We start from the raw sequence: 20,388 nt of genomic DNA on the forward strand, positions 1-20,388 counted from the left end.
GGATGTGGAGAAGCTTGAGAGAGTGCAGAGAAGAGCCACGCGCATGATCAGAGGTCAGGGAAGCAGACCCTACGATGACAGGCTGAGAGCCCTGGGGCTCTTTAGCCTGGAAAAGCGCAGGCTCAGGGGTGATCTGATGGCCACCTACAAGTTTATCAGGGGTGACCACCAGTATCTGGGGGAACGTTTGCTCACCAGAGCGCCCCAAGGGATGACGACTAGGTCGAATGGTCATAAACTACTACAAGACCGTTTCAGGCTGGACATAAGGAAGAACTTCTTTACTGTCCGAGCCCCCAAGGTCTGGAACAGCCTGCCACCGGAGGTGGTTCAAGCGCCCACATTGAACACCTTCAAGAGCAAACTGGATGCTCATCTTGCTGGGATCCTATGACCACAGCTGACTTCCTGCCCTTTGGGCAGGGGGCTGGACTCTATGATCTTCCGAGGTCCCTTCCAGCCCTAATGTCTATGAAATCTATGAAAATTGTGAACTGCAGACTTAAATTGTTTATTCACATTTTGAAACACTAAAAAAAAAGTTTAAATTTTGTTCATAGTTCTAGTTAAATAATATTTTGTGTTCAAATCATCATAAATACTCTTTCAAACAATCTGTATGTTTAATAAATAGCTTTTGGTACATTTATACTATTGTCACTGGTTCCATTTTGTTCATTAGGGTGGGGTAACAAGTCACCCCATGAGACCAACAATGTCAAATTGCAGGGTAATGTTACCCCATGAGAACAACAATGGTTACGGTTTCATGAGAAGGATCTGATGATTAACCCTCATCCAGACGTAGAACCTTAAGATCCCAGCCTCAAACTCCCTTTTGTAACCAGTTTTTCCTGAATTTCCTTTCATTGTACCTTGGTTAAACCTACCTCCTATCTGCTGCCCACCCTGCAGCACTGTATCACCATGGTCTTTCCCCAAGACAAAGCTCCAGATTTCTGTCCTCCCTCTACTCCATCTTTCTAGAGTTGAGAAATGAATGCAACACCTCCAATACATGGACATTATACAGAGTTGACCTGCTGCTTCCCGACTCCATGCAGGGAAAGCTCTGGGCAGCAGACTGTAATTCAGGGGCAGGCAATTATTTTGGGCGGAGGGCCGCTTACTGAGTTTTGGCAAGCCATTGAGGGCCGCATGACAGGCAGCCAGGGGGAGATAACTATTAATTTTCTAAATTTTTTAAGGTCCCTGCAGGCCAGATAGAATGGCCTGGCGAGCCGCATCTGGCCCGCAGGCTGCATTTTGCCCACCCCTGCTGTAATTGCTTGCGTTCTGCCAGCTGTTGCATTACACTGCGAGCTCCTACGTAGTCTCTGCAGGTCATTGACAGTACTGCCCTAACTTGCCACTGCTTCTTCTATATCTATTACCAGTGTTCTGTAAGTGCCAGCTCCACAGGCTCTCTCTCGCTTCCTTTCATCTTGCACAGCTTCCCACTTACAGGCCCAGTTATACCATGGGAGACATTCATGATCTTTATACTAGTAGCCTGTGCAAGTTTGCTCTTGCCCTTCCACCTGCCAGACTACTCTAGAGGCAGTAGCAGGGGTTTTGGGTGCAACAAAGAAGGAAGGAGGCCTTTCAGCTCCTACTAGAATACAAGGAATAACCTCTCTAGCACAGGTAGATGAAGTAAAACTTCTGATAATTGCCCCCTCCAAGGACAGAACCGTCTCAAAACTACATCAGCAAAACAGCTCTGTGTCTATGTGTGAGAGCAAAGCCTGTCCACATTTGCAACACAGAAAGGCCAATGATTAGCGACCTTGTGCTGAACACTTGTCACTGTCAAGCTTAGGGCTGTGTGACTGGTGCAGCGACCGCAGGAGGCAAGATATAATTAGATACATTTGTGTACACCTTTGAGTCCTTGACGGAAGAATCAAAAGATAGGCTGCAGGGCTGAGTGGCCCAGCCAGATGGGACTCAGCTCTCTGCAAAGCCAGAGACTATCATATTCCCAAAGTGCTAAGAGAAAGTGGGAAGCATGGGACAGACTCTGAGGGCCTGGCACTACAAGCTCCTAATAGCTGAGCTGGCAAAGCTGGGAGCAAAAAAACATTTGGAGAGAATACAGGGAGTAAGCAGAAATTGCCAAGCAAGAGTCCTAGCAAGAAGCATTACCAGCCAGGCAGTTCTTCGGGCTGCAGAACACAGAGTATTCACCATGCCTGCACTATGACATTCAAATAGAAAGGAAGAGACACAGCTAGCAAGGTCTTACAGAAATCCAGCCTGTGCCACAGTCCCTCGAAGCTCATTCTCAGCCAAGAAAGGAATATGCAGGTCCTATATGCCATGACAATGCTGCACTCCATTTTAAGGTCACCAGTTCATCTGTGCTGACCCGATACAACCAGAGGCTGTGGAGAATTTGCCTTCAGTGAAGCAGCCCAAGGATGGACATAGGCATGGACTTGGCGGTGGCCACTCCTGTGTGATCAGCAGTGCCACCCCAAGCTCACCCAGCCAGCGATACCCTTTCCTGATGAATTTCCTTGGAGTCAAAGCAGGGTCTGATGCCTTGCTTTCATTAAGCAAGGTGTGTCACAACTACTCCCTGCTCACAGCCAGCTGCACCAGAGTATTGGTCATGTGTCATTGTCCCACATTATGACCTGTACTTGGGGAAGACGACAACTGTACAAAGGCTTGCCAGGGCACCAAGATACTCTGCTCTCTCCAGCATCTCCAAGAGGACTAAGCACAGCATTAACTGATCAAGCATTAGCATTTATTCTCCTAGCAGCACACACATCCCATCCCATGCTATCTGAGCCTTCAGGAGCATGATACTGAATGACCAGCAACCCTGAAGTCAAGAAAACATACCATCAGGAACTTAAAAATTGTGACCAGACAGAGGTCAAGGTAGTCTTAGGAATAGTCTTTCCATTGTTGGCGTATAGATGTTTCCATTGTAGCAAGGGTTGTGCTCCGAGGATAAAAGAGGATTGAATCAGGACTCCAACTCTTCATATGACTTTAGGTGAAGCTCATGAGGAAGCCAAAGCATGCAGAGGTGAACTGCGAGGCAGTTAAAGAGAACAGAGGCAGGATGCCCTCCCTTTCTTATGCGTTTGTTTTATAGTCATAAGAAGAAATGAGAGGGCTTTCTTTCTGTTGCTGCCTACTCTCCCCCTGCTCCTATTATGAAGGTTGCATCTCTTTACAGAGCCTGGGACAGAATGGGACTTCTCCCTCTTCTTAATGGAAGGGGTGAGGAAGCGGAGTCTTTCCCAGCAAGCTTTCTTTCTATGTGAATTTTAAACATTGTTTTACCTTAATTACTCAGTCTGACTTTTCACCCGTCTGGCAAGCTGAACCCAGCTTAACCTCCTAGCAAACCTCCCAACCTGCTCCCTGAAATGTGGCTGTGGCAAAGAAAGCTTGTAGATTGCCCATTCACACCCCCAAAGACAATCCCAAATGCAAGCTGCCCCAGAGCCTCTGGCTTTTCATAAGATGAAGCTTCTTCCCAAAGTTGATGTCAACCTCCTGGAAGTCAGCTAACCTATTACCGCATTCTTACCATCATCCTCTTGACCACCTCTCCAAAATGAAGCTAGAAGGAACTAAAGTACAATTGGTCCAGTGCACACACGCCTTGTGCTGTCTGCTTTCCTTACCTCCCCATGAGAGTTCACACAGTGACATTCTGCCTGTACCCACAACAAAAGGGTACTTTCATCCAGCTGAGGATGAGCAGTTGTAAAAAAGTATAGAAAACTCACATTAAACAAATTAAATGATTAATATACTTTGCTGTTTTCATCAACCTCAGGAGGCTCTGTAGCTACAGCATGGGCCTGTCAGCCAGCCCCATCTCACACCATGACAGGGGAGGTAGGAGAGGGAGAGACAAGGGAATGAAATGAATTGCTGTGGTGCTGGAGAGCTCTTGAACAGCCATCTCCCAAGGGCCCTGTCTGTTATCCTCTTACCTGCCTTCTCTTATAGCCATCACATGCCCCCTTCAATCCAGTGTACCAATCACCTGAATCTGTACTTATGGGGCAGGGGTTGGCTGGCCCTTCACTGCATTCAGTGCTGTCAAAGATGATAGCTTGAGAGTAGGGACTGAGAGGGAGTCCCAGCCTAGGGTGTGGCATGATGAATGCCAGTCCTCCACATCTAGATAGGCTCCCTCTATGCTTTGCATCTGCAACACAAGGTAGATATACTATTGCTACTTCCCAGGAGGTCTCTACATAGGAATTAAGGATTCAGGGGTTAAAAGAGTCAACCCACACTACTGCTATCCATGGGAGGCGCACACTTTGTGCAAGGGTCATAGTGGGGGAGTTCTCTAGCCTGACAACACATGGGCAAACCTAGGAGGCATCCCACCTCCCTAGATCCAGGCAGCCTTCAACTCAATAGTCAGCCAAGAGAAGGCAAAGGATGATCATGGCAATTTTACCATTCCCTCCAAATTAAACTACAGTAACGGGTTATCAAGGCTGTTGAACCCACGGAGAGGAGCAGAGCTAATCTTCTGACTCACTCAGCCAGCCAACCAGCCAGTGTAGGTCTCATTAGGTGTACTTGCAGAGTCTCCGTAAAGCAAAGGAAAAATCCAGGTAGTCCTGAAGGGATGCACACTTAGAATAACCAGTTCAAGGAGGACAGATAATTCAGCAGTCTGAACACTCAGTTAGGACTTAGAAGATCTGGGTTCAAATACCTGCTCTATCACTGATCCCCTGGGTGACCTTGGATGTGTTGTTCAGTCTTTCTGGCCAGCAGTTTCCCCTTTGCACACTAGGTGTAATAGCCTTGTCTTGCTGCACAGGGGTGATGGGAGAGTAAAACCATTAAAAATACTAAGACACTACTGAGACCCAACACATGAGCTTAGGGGCTAAGGTACAAACACAGTCCTGCCTTAAAGACTCAAGGTAATACCCATGAGAGCAGGTTTTAGGATGACACATTAAGATGATGTGAGATTCCAGATGCCTGGAACTTGCATATGCTATGCTGCTAAGTAAAGCCTTTTAACCCTTACAGTAATGACCAACCATTGGCAGTTCAGGAAGAAGCGGGAGACAGTGGTTACAGACAAATCAGAGTAGCCCTAAATCTGGATGTGAACTCTTGAAACAAGGAGGGATTGTGACTATCCACTCCACAACCAAGTGTGCTGGAAATCTTGGTCAAGACCTACGAGGGGAGGCAAAGCAGAGCTGCTGTAGGGAAGAGACACAGGAAAAGAATGCAGTGAGTTTTGCCTCCAGTGCTCCCACGGCAGCTGCATCCTCTCATCACGCTTGGTTTTATAGCCTAATGACCACCTCATGCCTGCACCACCCTGGGCTCAGTACCCTCACAGAACTCCCAAGCCACTGGATCCCACGTGAAGTAAAAATGGTAATAAAGAGTTCAGCAATACATGTCAGTCATCAACTGTAAGGCGGAAAACACTACTCACCCTTGGATGTCAGTTGCCACAAGGAGTCGAACCAGGATCCCTGTCACAGCCACAAGGATTGGATAGTGATCCACACTCTCTAACCCTGCATGACAGAAGAGAAAGAGGGGACCCTTACCACCACTGTGCAACCAAAGGTTGCTGCCCAGAGCTATACCAGCCATTTCCTGGAGTTTTTATGGCTCTTGCTTAGAAGAGACACTGAGATGCAAGTCTACTCTAGCCAGGACCTATGGATCATATGAGAGCTTCATGGTTCATTCAGGAAAGGGATCAAGCAACATTTTTTTTTGGCATAACCCCAAACACCAATCTCTCCCCTTGATCTAGAAGCCAGCACTACTTTGCCTGCTCCAAAACCTCATGAGCAAGGGACTGGTTTAATCCCCCTCCCTAGCAGTAAAGAAAATCTGGTGGGTATACAAGCAACATGGGACTGCCCAAAATATGGCTGTCACAGTCCTGCACTTAACTCTTGAGTGGCCAAAGCTTCCTTCTTGTCATGTCTCAGTCAGAGAGGAGTGCCAATCAAAGGAGCTAGAGGGCTGAATGGAGAAAGGGAGGCTTCCAGGGTTACATGAGGCCCATTAGTGCCTCAAACAACCTTTATGTTGAAACTGTGAAGTAGCCATTTCCAGAAAAACAGCACACTGCTGAGACATCATTTCACAAGGAGGAGAAAGACAGATTCACTCAGCATTGCTACTCACTCAGGGGCTGCCGTTCCAACAACTACCCACCAAACAGTTACTGTGCATAGTGCATTGTTTAGCATGCTGGCTGCACAGCAACGGGACTTTGATAATACAGTACTGGGGGAAGGTGAGTGACAGCACTTCTCTGCAGGGACAGGGGCTAGCAGATTGCTGTTCTCTGCCATCTCCTGGCAGAGCTGCCCAGGAAAGCAGAACTAGGTAAGGTCTTTGTGTCTTTCAAACAGCACCAAGCTGTTCTACTGAAGGTTGGTTCCAATCCATTGAACAGGATACTACCTTTTCTAGCAGATAACAGTGCACCAGGCATTGGTACTGTTCTCATAGGGGAAAACTGCTTCATTCAGAATGGTCGTAAGATGTGATAGGTGTTTAATGGTGCGTGAAGGCTGGTGCTAAAAGTTCCCACAGGCAAAAGAAACCGAAGAGGCAATTAAGGAGACAAACACGGGCTAAAGACCCTGGCCAAAAGAAGAGTTCAAGGAACTGGAATTGTTAAAATGCTCTTCCTGAGCATTTCCATGCCCTACTGAAGATGGCACTTCCAGCAGGACAACTGGTCAAGGCCTAGGTTGGAAGGAAGAATAACATCCTGCTTTATTATGTGTATCCTTGCCTGCAGCATCAAAGAGTCTCCCACCCACTGGCCTAGACCCACACAGCTTAGCTTGCCAGATCATATCCCTCTGAAACCTCCAGCAGCCCTGATGATCTGGAATCCAAACCTCTGGAAGAGACTGCAGAGAAAGCTCCTAAATCCTCCAAATCCCCAAAACATTCCCTCCCACCCACTTCCATCCCCAGCAAACTCCCACAGGAGGTGCAGGCAGGCCTCACCTGGCAGCCGGAGATTGACCACTCTGTCAAACAGGTTCCGCTCAGCTGTCACGCGATTCAGTACCTGATTTAACAGCTGTGTAGGGAGAAATGCAGACTATAAGGAATGGACAGGCCTTCTCCATCAGCAGAACAAGATGCCAGCCATACATTTAAATAGCTTCTGTCCATCAACAGCCAGGCAAAGGCATACAAGAACCACTTTACACTGCATTGATCAGGCACTTTCTGTTCACAGCCAGCCCACATGCACAACCAGCACTCATTCCCAAGTGGGGTCTTTTCTTGAAGCAATATCTTCTTCACTAAATCATTCTGGAGGCTGGAATACGATGTTTCTCACTGACCCTACACCATGGACTGCTAAGGACCTGAACCACAAATCGAACTACAGCCCCATATCTGTCTAACAAAACAACCTGTGAGAAATGCAGGTCCCAGTATGTAACACTCCATCTGGAGTCGGTGGGAACAGCTGCACTGTATATTGCAACACAAATTCTCTTCAGATTTGATAAAAGTAGGAGGAAGGCAGTATCAGACTGCACCACAATGTTCTTCTGTGATTTGCATGTGTACTGAATTCCTGTCCAGAGTGTTGCTTTCACAGGAGATGGGAGCTCAGCTCCACTGCAGCCACAAGCCCTGACAGTGCTAATAGGAACTTGAGCCTGCAGCAGAAAGAGGCAGGCTGCATTCCAGTTTGTGGCACTTCTGGAGAAAGCTCTAAGGAGAGAGAGAAGCTACAGTACTGAGAACACATTGTGGAAGGAACTGCTAGTTGGAGACCCTCCGTCAACCTCTAGGCACCAGAGTGAAGCCTATGAGAAGAGTCACCAGCCGCAAATGGTCCAGAACAGGACTCTATTTGAACCCAAAGCCAACAGCAGGACTGGGACTGCCAATCTTAGGGCACAGACTGGAGCAGAGTGAAGACACAATGTAGAACAGGTGTCCTGCAATAAGACAGCACCAGAACTCCAACCATAACAGCAGCAAGTTTCTGCTTGTGAACACCGTGACAGCATTTAACTAGCTACTGTTAGGATCTGAGCAAGTCTACTCGATCACAAGGGCTGCTCCAAGACTGGTGTGATCATAACAGTCCTGCCTCATTTCACTGAGTATTCACCCTGCTACCATGCAGGCTGGTTTTCTGTAAACTGAAAGCAAACTCCTGTTGAAGCAGCCGGGGGCAGAATCACAGCTGAGGGGTAGACCTGAGTCTGACATGTGGTTGTCCTTATTACTATAATCCCCCAACTTTATAAGTGAACCATGTGCATGCTCAAATTGGCTCTAATTAAGTGATTCCCTTCCTCCTGGCCATGCCACATGCTTGAACTCCCTGTGCTTTCCTTCTTCCCTGGCTGCTTCTATTGTCTCTATGGCCCCATGGATTTTCCTCTTCTCAAGGCAGCTGTACTTTGCTTTGGGTACACTTGGGACCAGCAACATCTCTCTCCTGAGGCAGGGGTCAGCACATCTTTTCTCAGAGTGCCAAAAAATAATTTCTGCAGAGAAGGTAAAGGAACAGATATGCTGCTAGTGGTAATCATCTCTGTTGTACTACAAACCTCTTACTGCCTGCATGTGCAGGAAAAGGCAACATACTCCAGAGGGAAATAATCGTCAAACTCTACTGTAAGCTCAGCTAACAAGTTGGGCCCCAGGCTACTGTGGGATGGTGACACTTAAACATTACAGACTTCACAGCCTTGCGATCTAGAAACTCATTACAGCACTCCCCATAAAGACCAAGTTCTTACAGATTTTAGAGGCAAAAGGGGCTGCTAGCACCAAACCCAAGATTACATAAAATAGGTGAAAAAGCCTCACCCAGCAATTCCAGCCTCTGGTTAAACAACTCATAATTCACTTAGCAGAGAGCTCTTGAAAGGAAATGTGCAGTAGTGATTTAAAGACTCCTAGTGATGGCAACCCATTTCCTCCCTAGAGAATCTGTTCCACTAGTTACTGCCCCATGTTAAACATGGGGTTTATTTCCAGTTTGACCTTTGCCAACTTTAGGTCCCAGCCCCATTATCTTGCTGCCTCTGTATACTGGATTGAAGGGCTCTCTCTGAGCAATGTCTTGCTCACCCAGGTACTTTATAGTTCATGAACAAGGCACTTCTTAACTGTCTTTTCAATAAGGTCAGTAGATGGCACCCCTTCGGGGTGGTCTCTGCAAAGGCTGGCACCAAAACACACAAAAGTCATGAATTAAAAATGATTACACAGTTGTGGTGCAAGGCCATGCAGGATGCTTTTGAATTGAAATAAAAGTAATAAAAATAAAGTCCATGTAGCTAGCTTTGGCCCTGACAGGTGCAGAGAGCCAAAACAAGTGCATCTTATGTAAAGGAGGGCAGAACTGGACTAGCAGCCAGCTGCAGCTCAGGACTGAAGGACATTAGAAAAGTTACAATAGGTAGCCAGGGATGGGAAAGTGCAAGTAAGGATGCCCTCCCTCCACCCCACTAACATTCATTCCAAATACAATGTGGGGCCAGCTGCACCTTTCACTGCTTTCCCCCTTGATTTCACAGACAGACAGACTTGCACACCTCAAATCTTAGGATTCTGCTCTGAGACCCATTAAGGTAACATCTGCCATATGAAAGCAACTGATAATACGGAGGTCCTTATGGAGATTTTTGGCATGTGTCCCCTCAGTCTCTGGGTGTAGAGAGCTTTATGTGGGCTGGGTTTCTCTGGGATATTATCTTAAGGGTGCACACAGGAAGCGTGGCAGCATTTCCCAGAGCCAAACAAGCCCATATGTGGCTGACTGTCATGATATGTTAAACCAAGCGTGGGCATTTATGTCAGATCTCCCTGGTTTGTAGTACTAAATGACCAGGCCCAGACATCCCATAGACCCAGTCAAAGGCTATATTCTTTGCCATCTACATGCAAGCCCCATGCCACAATCTGCAGCCCTAGCAGGAAGCACTCACACACTGTGTTGGTAGGTGCACTCCCTGTTCCAGGGACATACCTGTGCAAGCCTCCTGAGTAGCAGCTCTGATGAGGGACGGCTCCAATCAAGGAAAATCTCAGAGGCCAACGTGACAGTCATTTCCAACACCCTGAGTAAGCTCACAGAAAGGTCAAAGCATGTTGCGCACACCTTCAGCTGGCGGCTGTCCACAAAGTTCCTCTCCAGGCGCTCTGCTGCCTGTTGGATCTACCACATAATGGAATGCAACTTAGTAGGGGGGCACCCAACCCGCCCAATCCTGCAACATTCCCCTGGCTCCTGGCATCCCTGCTCCCTTAGAGGCCAGGTAGCCAATGTATTCCCAGAGGGCTAGGCTCTGGACAGCAGACTGTATACCACTATTCCACCAAACAAATGTCATTATGTTCCACAAGCAAGCTGTACTTCCTAATCATTTAGTTTGTCAAGGTACAGTGCAGGGGTTGGCAAAAAATAGATCACGGGCTGTGTCCATCCCACCAAATGAATTTACCCAGCCCACAGCTGCTCCTCTAAAGGTGAACTGTATCTGGCCTGTGGCTACCCTGGCTTTCAGTGCTTCTTCCCCTTCTCCCTTCCCCATGCCAGCCAGCTGCAGCAGGCACTCCCCTCCCCTCCCCTCCCCTCCCCTGCCGCCCGTTCCCGAAACCCCAGTGTAAGCTTGAAGGCAGGGAGTGCTGCACTCCTTACCCTCCCTCCCCTCCCCTCCCCTGCCAGCCAGCCCTGCTGTGGAGTGGAAGCTCCACAGCAGGGAATGCTGAGTTCTTGGCCAAGCTTCAGCCCAGTGAGGGTGTCTGTGCCCCACTGCGACCCTGCGCATGGCAAGCTGAAGCTCAGGTAAGGTTCTCCCTTACTGGTGGGGAGGGGTGCAGAGGGAAGAGGGCCAGGACTTGTGGGTTATCTTGGCTCTGCTGGGCCAGGGCCTGGTAGGGGTGAGGGTACTGGTGCTACACTGTGTTTCTGCATGCTGCTTTGGGCTGCGCCACACTGGTGCAGCTGGCATGGCTTCTGCCTGACCCCAAGTCCCCAGCATGCAGCCGGGTTGGACAGGAGCCATGCCAGCCACACCCACACAGCCAGAAGTGAATGGAAGTTATGTGCCGGAGACTTGGGGTCGGGCAGGGGGTGCAGGGAGACTGGGGGAACTCAGCGCAGCACCAGCTTAGTCAAGTCCAGATAACGCACAGCTCCCAGTCCCCCACTCCCTGCACCCCCTCCCCTGCCCTGAGTCCCCTGTACATGGCCAGGCCAGTCCTGCGCTCTATTCCTGGGTGCCCCTTTGGGCCATGTGGGTGCAGTTGGCGTGGCTACTGCCCAACATGACTAAGTGCTGGGGACTTGGGACAGAGGAAGGGATGCAGGGAGAAGGGAGTGGGGAGCCATGAGTCATCCGAGTTTGGCTGGACTGGTGCTGTGCTCTGTTTCTTTGTCTCTGTACCCCCTCCCCCACCCTGAGTCCCCAGCACATGGGCAGGCTGGGCAGGAGTCACACCAGCTGCATGCACATGGCCTGATCCAATGTGCAGGAATACAGCACAACACCAGCAAAGCTGCATGCTGGGGACTCAGGGAGAAGTGGGGAATAAAGCTTAGGTTCCCCTAACTTTTGTTCTCTCTGCCCAGGGGCAGGCAGTTGTTTGGGTAAGAGGAGCACTTGAGTTTTGGTGAGCTGTTGTGGGGGAGGGGGGAAGGGAGGGTGCTGCTGACCCAGCTCACAACAGCTCACCCGAACTCCCTAAGTGACCCGCCAGCCTAAATAATTGGCCACCCCTAGTAGACCATGTAGGTGTCTACAGGAAAGCTCAGAGGATCCTACAGTATTTGAACCAATCCACACCCCGCTGCACCGAACCACCCCTGCAACCCTCCTCTACTCACCCACCCACTCACCTCCTGAATCATCCCAATGAATTCAGAGAAAGCCCAGTTAAGTTGGTTAAGGACACTGTTGAGGAAGCTGGGTGCCAAATTACGGTCACTACGCAGCAGATCCGCCATATGCCTCTGCAGTAGGATGGAGGGACATGGTTCTGGAATAAGAAAATAACAGTTTCAAAGTTAGGCCCAGCCCCAGGGCTGGAGAAAAAAAATTCAGATTGAGGAAATAAATAGGCCTGAAACCAACACCCTATAACTTGGTAAATACTGTTCTCTCTTTAAAGGGACAACGTGTAAAAAGCAAGAAGCCCCCCCCACCCATGGCCACTTTACAATAAGCAGAGATGACAGGTGCTTCACAAATCCAGCACACACAGACTATACTGAGCAGAGATCTTGCCTGCAAGGCAGTCTGCACTTCCCCAGAGTGCCAACCTGAATTAACCAGGATGTGGCCAAACATTTTCACTGCTCCTCCTAAACCACAGAAATGGGCCCTGCAGCTCAGTGCTGTCCCTTGCACTTCTCTACAGAGGGCTCCAGGACAACTCGGTGCTAATCAGTTTCAATACCAGCATCACAAGAGCTGTCCAGTACACCCCTACTGTATGACTGCAGTAGGATGGAGGGACTGTAATGTGGTCACTCCTTCATATGTAAGGTGACCACATTATTTTTAAGGAAATCCATGACACTGCTTCAAGTGAAAATGGAGAGACATGGTGTGCCAGGCAATTGGGTAGGCAGGCACTGCTGCTGCTCACAAGGAGCCAGGCTAGGCACATGGGGGAAGGGGAGGGGAAGAGGGTGCCAAAATCCAAGTTCACCCAGGGCACCTTTCCCCCCTCCCCCCCAAGGCCAACACTGCTGCCGCACACTCATGCACAGTAGAGTAAGTAGAGAAAGAAGGGATCATGTTAGGTGGCTGATTCCTAGACTTATTTCAATTGTCACCAACTGGCCAGGATGCCAGGACAGCCTACAAAATCTGGGACTGTCCCAGCCAAATTGGGATGTATGGTCACCCTCTTCATATGGGCCCATTTGTCTGCCTAGTTGCAGTTGAGAAGATGGTCCTTCTGCTGAGTCAGGCCAAGTCCTCCCCAGGGTTGCACTCAGTCCAGAGACTACCTAGCTTCCTCCTAGGACCTGGCAGCAGCTTTGTATGTCTAGTAGGGGGATTACCAGGTACCCCCATCAGTCTCAGCCCTCCTACCATGGACAGACCTAAGGCAAACAGGCTCCTACAGTACCTAGAATTTCCAACACATGGCATATAAACACACTAGAAAGTCTTTTCAATAGTGCCCCTGGGCCAAACAGCTTAGGCCTAGGAATCTGGGGTGCAGAAAACCAAAGGCTTTGATTTTATGGAACAATGGGCATTCCAGTGAGAAGAGAAGCTGTATGAAGGGAATGGCCCACATCTCATAGGCAGGAGTAAAAGTCCTAGTTGGAGACTAGAACCAATAGGGAAATAAATTAACATCACATAGGGAGGGTGTTTAAAGGCAAACAAAGTACAGACAAACTCAGCAGGTGACAAACAAATTTAACTGATTTAACAATGTGGAAAAAAAGGATCTTCTCAACTGTTTACATTCCAGTGAGAGTCTGGGGAGCAAGCAACAGGAACCAGAATTTCTTATTAATGAAGACCAATAATATAATTGGCATTACTGACACCACAAGAATAAAATGCTAAAAATCACTGGCTATAATCTGAACAGAAAGACAACATGGGTTAAAGGTGGAGGGGACAACACTGTTAGAGCATAATTACCCATTCTAGAGTTATCAGTAACTGAAACGGATCAACATATTAACTAGATAAGTCCAGGAGGGGAGACTGGTACAACACCAACACCCCCACCCCTCCAAAAAAAAAAAATCAAAGGGGGAAAAAGGGGAATATGACAAAACAACAGAAATTATGAACTGATAAGGAATCTAAAGACATGAGGGAAAAATCAATAACTGGCAAGGATAAGGACAATAAGATATTTTAAATACACTTAAGAAGAGACAGGCATACCATTTGAAATGGCTTAAAGTTTAACAGGGTTTGAACTGTTTCGAGAATGTTGTGCAGCAATTCTCAACCAGCACCCTGAGGTTCCATGAGATTCTTTTAAGGGTGCCATGGGGTGCCATGCAATATTAGCATTCTTAGATGTGCAAACACCTACACACGATATAGCCATTGCTGTCTGAAAGCTCGCAACCCCTGACAGCCTCTGGTCCATGGCCAACCAGTTCAACACAGGCAAATCTGCAGTGGCACTGGCTCTGTGTGAGGCATATCTAGCAATCCAGCATGTGGTGGCACTGTGAATCATCCACCTCACCAATCCATCAGAGGTTGTCATATTCAACTGCATGGGGTTTCCGAACTGTGCTGGGGCCACTGATGGCACGTACATTGCCATCCTGGGCCCAACATGAAGTACATCCATTGCATTGGCTGCTTCTCTATCATGCTGCAGGGTATCATGAACCACAACTTTGTTCCCCACTTGTACTGTGTTACTTCAGAAAGTGCCCTCCCCCCGGTCATATGTCTGGGAGGTGGCCCATAACTCATAGATAGGGCTCTGAGAAAATCGTGGATTTCTTGTAGAAAATTCATGGCACGTGTGCAGGTAAAGTATCCTTTTTCACGGAATGGGGGATGCCGGATAACAAAATATGCCAGTTAATTGAGTGGCCCAGGCCACCGCTTTGCCTGTCACATCTGGGGCATCCCACCACCCCTCTCACGGGCTTTGCGGGACAGGGAGGCAGGTCCCCCATAGCCTGTTATGCCCCCGGGCCGTGGGGACTCAGCAGCGCAGGCTGCTTTGCCCCCCAGAAGTGTTTCACTTTATCTTACAACCCAGCATGTCGGTTAGTGGAGCATGCCAGCTTGTAAGATGCCAGATAACAGAACTTTCAGTGTACTTGTATTCCATATGGATAATAAAGTTCTTTTCAGCCCACTAGTAACCATGAGAGTTGTTAAAATGACAGCTATTTTATTTAGGAATAAACATTTTAAAATCAGCAGACTGAGTTATGTACACAAGTCCCCTGGCAGATGTCAATTTAGTGGCATGATTGGGATATGATGATGCAAGTGTTCAAGAGGTGCACAGTAGGACATGTGATTTTGGGATCTCTGATAAAATTCATCATACCCCAAATTTTGCAACTTCATGCTGGGAGAGCCTGGCATCAGGAACCAGTCCCTGAAGTTGGGCTTCCAGAGCAAACTTTTAATTTGCCAGAGTGGGGAGCAGCAGGCTGAACCATATGTGTCTTTAGGTGCAGGTACAGGGAGCTCATCAGCTGATGGGAACCCTGCATGGCTTGAGTGCCAGCATGCAGGCTCTCTGCACATCAGCTGTGACATGGTCTTAGGTGCCATTGCAGATAGCTCTTCAGCTGATGGGTTCCCCACACAACAGCACCTATACAGTGCATGGGGTTACAGGAGCCAGGCAGACCCAGGGCTGCCTCCTGGGATTGGGTAGAGAACAGTCCTAGACCTGGCCATTCCCACCCAATCGCAGAACACAGTGCTGAATCTAGAGTCAGGGACCCAATGCTGTCCCCCACCCAATCCCAGGAGGCAGTGCTGGGTCCCCCTCACCCAGACACAATGCTGCCTTCACGGGATCATTCAGGGAGTTGGGGGGCAGGGGGGGCAGTATCAGGTCCAGGATGGAACCCTGGTTTGCCTCTAGTGTACTGGGTGCAGGGGGGTGGAGGGAGTTGGGTCCAGACCCAGGGCTGCCCCCGTCCAATCCGAGGGATAGAGTACAAGATAGCTGTACCCTGAACTCCATGGCTGTCTCATGCTCTATCCTGACAATCCACAGATTGTCCAAAGAAGTTTATGCTGCCCAGTCCAAAGACACTTGCCACGTGTTCAATTTAAGGCACAATACAAACCAGCCACAAAGATATTCTACATTATACTTGGAACATCTTTGTGACTGGTTTGTCATTTTATTGCACAATGAGTTGGTTGAATGCATCATTAACATATTAATCACACCATAAAATATAATAGCTGTCAGATGCCCAGGAGTCCTAAAAAGAGTTGACTAAGAAAAACTATGACCCACCAATATTAATTTTTAATAAACCTGGGAGTACTAGAAAACAGTGCTAAGTGCTGTGACAACATTAAAAAACAACAAGTGGGATGAACTGTGTAAACATAGGGTAGTTATCAATCCTAAGTAAGATCATGGAAAATCTGCTATGGGATTCAATTAATTATAAAAAGCAAAAGGAATACAATTAATGCCAGTCCGTGTGATACTATGGAATACACATTTTGCCAAACAGACTTTATTTCATTCACTGATGAGGTATTTGGTTGACAAAAAAGCAGCCAAAACAGCTGTAATAGACTTTTGCATGGTGTTCTATAAAGTACCAAATGATATCCTTGTTAAAAATTTGCACCATATAATAAGATTCTATATATGGAAAATTTATAAGTTGGTTATAAATTTCCCCCCATGCTGATTGGAGGGAAAAAGCTCACCTTATATTCAAGTAAATATGGTATCCTGAAGAGCAATGGCTCCTGTATATAGGGGTCATAGTGACCAAGCAACTCAATGTGAGCTCCCAATGTGATTGATGCCCTGACAAAAAAGGGAAAAAAGCAACTGCTGGATGTGTAAACAGAGGAGATATGAGGTGATTTTACCCATGTATGTGGCAAGATCGATACAAGGAAACTTACAAAGTTCTTGACACCCACAAAATAATTTGACTGAAAAAAAAAAAAAAAAAAAAAAAAAAAGAAAAGTCTTGCAATGCAAAACTTGAAGAGCACAATGCATTTCATTATTAGGAAAATATTGAGAGGGGATTTGATTACAGTGTATATGCATCTTCATGGGGAGAAAATATCGGGCAATAAAAGGTTCTTTAATCTACAACATTAAGACAGCAAAAATGAACAGCTGGAAGCCTAAGCCGGACAGATGCAAATAGGAAATAAGTTACAAATGTAACAGCAAAGGCAATTAACCAGTAGAACAAACTACCCAATGAAAATGGTGGTTTCTACATCTCTTGAAAGTTTTCTGCCTGAAGACTTTCTAGAACAGGGGTGGGCAAAACATGGCCCACAGGCCAGATTCAGCCTGCCAAATGATTTTACCCAGCCTATGGCTGCTCCTCTGAAGGAGAACTGTATCTGACCTGTAGCTGCCCTGGCTTTTGGTGCCTCTCACCCTTCTCCCTTCCCCATGCCAGCCAGCTGCAGCAGGCACTCCCCTCCTCTCCCCAGCCAGCCAGCCTTGCCCGTTCCCGAAACCCCAGTGTAAGCTTGAAGGCAGGGAGTGCTGCACTCCTGACCAGGCTTCTGCCTGGTAAGGCTGTCTGTGCCCCATTCCAACCCTGCACCTGGTGAGTTGAAGCTCAGGTAAGGTTCTCCACACTGCCAGGTGAGGAGGTGCAGGGGGAAGAGGGCCAGGACCCGCAGGTTATCTGAGCTCTGCCGGGTTGGGGGCCTGGTAGGGATGTGGGCACCAGTGCTGCACTGTGTTCCCGTGGTGTGCCACTTTGGGATGCCCCACGTGGGCACAACTGGAACGGCTACTGGACCTCACCTTTGCTTCTGAACTCTCTGGGTCCTTCCCCCACCATGGTTATCTCACCTGCCATGACCTGATGTTATAGGGGCAGCCTCCTTATGAAGCTAAGAGGCAGAAGAGGGTTTGGGGGTGGACCCTTGTCTGAACTAAGGCCCGGCCTGGCCTTGGCTCACTTTTAATCTGTCTAGGTCCCACGACCCAGGGTCAACTACACCAGGACCCTAGGTTCTTGGGCTCCAGCTCAGCTCTGTGGGCTTTGGGCCACCTGGGCCCTAAGCATACCTTCTTTGTGCACACAGGATTCACAATCCCACAATCTTTGCAGCCAGATACCTAGTCTTCTGACATGGCACAACCCTCCTTTTGAAACATATTTGGGCTCCTATCCACACACAACACCCCAGGGCTCCGGGCTCCAGGAACACTCTAAACTGGGTGCCTCTGCTGCACCCCAGTGGCCTCTAATCTGCCTCTTACAGTTCAAATGAATACCAAGAGCAAGAGCATCCACTCCCCAAAACAAGGCTCAAAAAACACAAGCTCCCCCATTAGGGTTAATCTCACCACGCGGTAGTACCTATGCAAAAGTTGAGGTACTTATCTCATGTTGCTCATGGTGCAGGGTCTCTTCTGCCCTTTGTGGCATTAAGTCCTTTCTCCCAGGCAGTTCCAACTGGCTCCTTCCTGGAGCTCTGCCTCCTGCAGCCAGACTGTCCCTTCTGGGCCAAGCCCTGGGCTTTTGAGCCTCACCTGACCATCTACTTCTGCGCCAGGTAAGCTAATCACCACCTACACCTGGGGTGGGGAGCTGTTTTATTTAAGGTCCCTTTTTTAAATTAAGCCTCTTCAGCAGGCCCTGGGCTCCCTCCTCCTCTCAGTAATAGGGAAGGGGCCCTGTTACAGGCACACACTAATGCGTCAAATGGAAATGCAAACAGTAGCTAATCCCTTTAAGAGTAAACTAGACTAGGCTGAGTGCAGCTGTCCCCTGCTACCAGACTTTGTTTACAAATCTTTGCTCCTAGGAAAGACAGTTGATGCCAGTATGCCTGGGAAAACCCATAAAGCAAGCAGCAGCATGTGTGGTTTCCCCAGCTGTTCAACTCTTCAATTCCTGTCCCAGGTTACCCCAACACAGGGGTAGAGCCCTAAATGAGTGTTGCAAGAACAAAGGAAGAGGAACTTGCACAATATGACTTCCCTGGGTACTCCTACTTCCTACAAGGGATACAGTGGACTCAAGCTACTCATCGCACTAAATGCCAGATGGAGCACTGCTTTTCAGAGTGCTTAGAGTGTCCCTTGGGCTGGCTGTCTTTGATTTCCTACTTAATTTTAGGTCCAAGTGTGGAAGGGCAGCAGCAGAAGGGAAGCTTGAGAGATCTGGATACTGAACAATTCCCTCCGTTCCTTCTCCAGACAGAGTAGTAGCAGCAGGCCAAGATGCCCAGCACCTGTCCTCTTGCCCTTGACAGTGCTAAAATTGCATCTTTGAAGACAATCACACTGTTGGGGTGAGTGGTGGGGTTTCAGTGGCCTCCCCCTCTGGGAAGGTCTCAAGGACACCTCTGAATAACATGCTCTTTTGCAATGAGATCAGCATTCATTATTGATCAGTTTATCCTTAGAATAGCAACACCAGAAGCGAGGTCCAAGGAGCCTGCCCATCCCCCTTGCTGCTCAGACCTTCCAGAGCCAGCCCCAAGAAATGACAGACAGAGTACATCTACCAACAGAGCAATGTCACCAAGGCCATGGGCAAGGCACCACATGAAGGCATGAGGCCGCTGCCAGGGTGCTCTCTAGCACACAAGACTCATGGGCTTTGCCCCTCCTTTCTGCTGTGTTTCACCCCCTCCCCTCAAGGACAGAACACAACTTCCCTGGTTACTGGGTCAGAAAAGGAGCCTATTATAAGGGGCAGAGAGACACTCCCATCTGCAGGAAAAGCAAACCCATGGCACCTTGCTCAGGGCACTGATGCAAGATGCTTCGTCTCCCCTGCACCTTTCACAGACCACTGCCACAAACGCAAAACCCTCCCCTAGCCAAGGGTCTCATAGGAATAGGAGTGTGTGGGGTGGGAAAGAGGAAATACCTAAATGGCTAACAGCTACTCCACCACCAAACAGGAAAAGGGCAAAGAAACAGCAAACTTACTCTGGAAACTAGCAACAGATAGATCTCCTAGGCCCCCACCAGTGAAAGAGAGAGAGAGTGAAAGAGAATGAGAATGAGAAAGCACTATTAAACAGGGACACAAATGGCTCCCCTATCAGGGTAGGGAGCAGAAAGCCCAGCTTGACACCCAGTGCAGTACAGACATCTGCAGAATTCTATGCCCAAAGCCAGACTAGCATTTGATTACATTAGTTCCTACCTCTCCTACACACATTCTCCTCCAAAAGCCATAGAATATCACACTGTCTAGCAGCAGAGGACACAGAGGGAGGGAGTTGTAGGAGAATGCCAAATTTGTTCCCGTTTCTACAGCCTGCTTCCTTCATAGTCCCCTGGGCTTGAATATGGCATTCTACAGTCCCTGTCTCCATGATGAATAGCTAGTTATTTAGGCCTTTCTAAGCTTGGGATTAATTTGGCATTCCCTGGTTTCCACTCCCCACCTGAGAAGCCACTATGCCCCGGGCCCAGCCGGCAGGTTGAAGACAGGTGGCACTTGGGAGCAGAAATTCAGACTTGTTCCTTCAGGATTTGAGTGAGACTTGCAACCTGATGGGGCCCCTCTGCTCCCAAACAGGATACAACTAGCAAAGTACAAACTGTGTTCCACCCTGACAACAGGGCTGAAGCAGTAAAGAGATTACTGTTAGGGGAAGGGCAAAATCCCTCTCCTCCCCAGTAAATGCAAGCTCTGCAGAAGACCATCTCTTTCCCTGCACCCACTGAACAAAGCTT

General features: G+C 48.4%; 1 protein-coding gene across 1 annotated transcript in view; it reads right to left on the minus strand.

The window, feature by feature from the left end:
- RNF123 (ring finger protein 123) overlaps nucleotides 1-20,388 on the minus strand; it is a 131,000-nt gene that overhangs the window by 44,259 nt on the left and 66,353 nt on the right. Inside the window, 4 exon segments of the mRNA XM_014520555.2 lie at nucleotides 5,459-5,543; nucleotides 7,009-7,084; nucleotides 10,013-10,201; nucleotides 11,885-12,024. Of these exon segments, the coding sequence (XP_014376041.1) occupies nucleotides 5,459-5,543; nucleotides 7,009-7,084; nucleotides 10,013-10,201; nucleotides 11,885-12,024 (490 nt within the window).

Source organism: Alligator sinensis, unplaced genomic scaffold, assembly GCF_000455745.1.
Source record: "Alligator sinensis unplaced genomic scaffold, ASM45574v1 scaffold467_2, whole genome shotgun sequence".
Taxonomy (NCBI): Eukaryota; Metazoa; Chordata; order Crocodylia; family Alligatoridae; genus Alligator; species Alligator sinensis.